The 1119-nt window shown below is 43.0% G+C and overlaps 1 protein-coding gene across 1 annotated transcript in view; it reads left to right on the top strand.

The window, feature by feature from the left end:
• The first annotated feature begins 66 nt into the window (after positions 1–66).
• The window catches only part of LOC112078690 (uncharacterized), a 3598-nt gene continuing 2545 nt past the window's right edge, over positions 67–1119 (top strand). The window contains exons 1-2 of the mRNA XM_024144839.2: positions 67–407; positions 513–791. Coding sequence (XP_024000607.2) covers positions 101–407; positions 513–791 — 586 coding nt within the window. The 5' untranslated portion in view covers positions 67–100. The remainder of the gene's footprint in view (positions 408–512; positions 792–1119) is intronic.

The following is a 1119-nucleotide window of genomic DNA, read 5'->3' as shown; positions in this document are numbered from 1 at the left end:
TTTTAAGTATATTAATGGTCGCCATCTCTATTCTAATCTGTATTCAAAATAATGACCTGATATTATGTTCTTGTCAGGTGTCAGTGGAGAAACTCTCTCTATGTTCTCCAGAGAGGGAGATGATGTCAGTCTGCCGTGTAACAATGTGGTTTATCCAGACTGTTCCTCAACTATATGGATCTATGACAGAGATGGAACTGCCATTGAACTAGTCAGTCTAGGGAAGGTGATAGAACAACCACAACTGAACAACATGGCTGACAGACTGAGTTTAGGGTCTGACTGTTCTCTACATGTTAGTGATGTCAGAGCTGAGGATGCTGGATTCTACACTTGTCGACAATACCTTCCAGAGACTGGACCACAACATGGAGAGGATGCTCATGTTCTTCTGTCTGTTTTAACTAGTGAGTATTACTGTTTAAATGTCACTGTGTACAAGTGTGTTGTTAATTATCATATGCTATGTGAAAACAGCCAACAAGTACTGTATACCTTTGTCTCTTTCTCAGTCTCCTCTACCCCACCAGTGACAGATCTGAAGTCTAATGTAGATATGACGTTACGGTGTTCTCTGCTCACCTATGAGGGACATGGAAGGTGCAACTCAGGAGTTAGTCTCAGCTGGGTGCCTGAAACAGGTACTAATGTCCAGGTCACACAGCATTCTCCCTGTGACATCACTCTGACTGTGACACTCCTGAGGGAGGACAACAACAGGAAGTGGACGTGCACGCTGACTGAAAAGGGAAACGTGAAGATCTCCATTAACTTCACCTCCACATTCTCAGGTATGTGTTCTTGTTATGCTCCTAGAATATGAATAAATTCACTAGATCTGTGATGATATTAAAGTTGAATATCAAACCTGATTCATTCTCCTGATATTATTGATTAATGATTAATTTGATATGAAATCTCTTCTCTACTCTCCTCTCTCCTTTCTCCTCTCCTCTCCTCTCATCCTCCTCTTTCCTCTACACTCCTCTCTCCTCTTCCATCCTGTCTCCTCTCTCATCTCCTCTCCTCTCCTCTCCCTCTTCCTCTCTCCTCTTCTCTCCTCTCTCCTCACCCTCTTCTCTCCTCTCTCCTTTACTCTCCTCTCTCTCCTCAACTTTC

This window comes from Salvelinus sp. IW2-2015, unplaced genomic scaffold, assembly GCF_002910315.2.
Source record: "Salvelinus sp. IW2-2015 unplaced genomic scaffold, ASM291031v2 Un_scaffold6082, whole genome shotgun sequence".
NCBI classification, from domain to species: Eukaryota; Metazoa; Chordata; class Actinopteri; order Salmoniformes; family Salmonidae; genus Salvelinus; species Salvelinus sp. IW2-2015.
The sequence above is the reverse complement of the archived record's forward strand: the minus strand, read 5'-3'. Positions and strand labels throughout refer to the sequence as shown.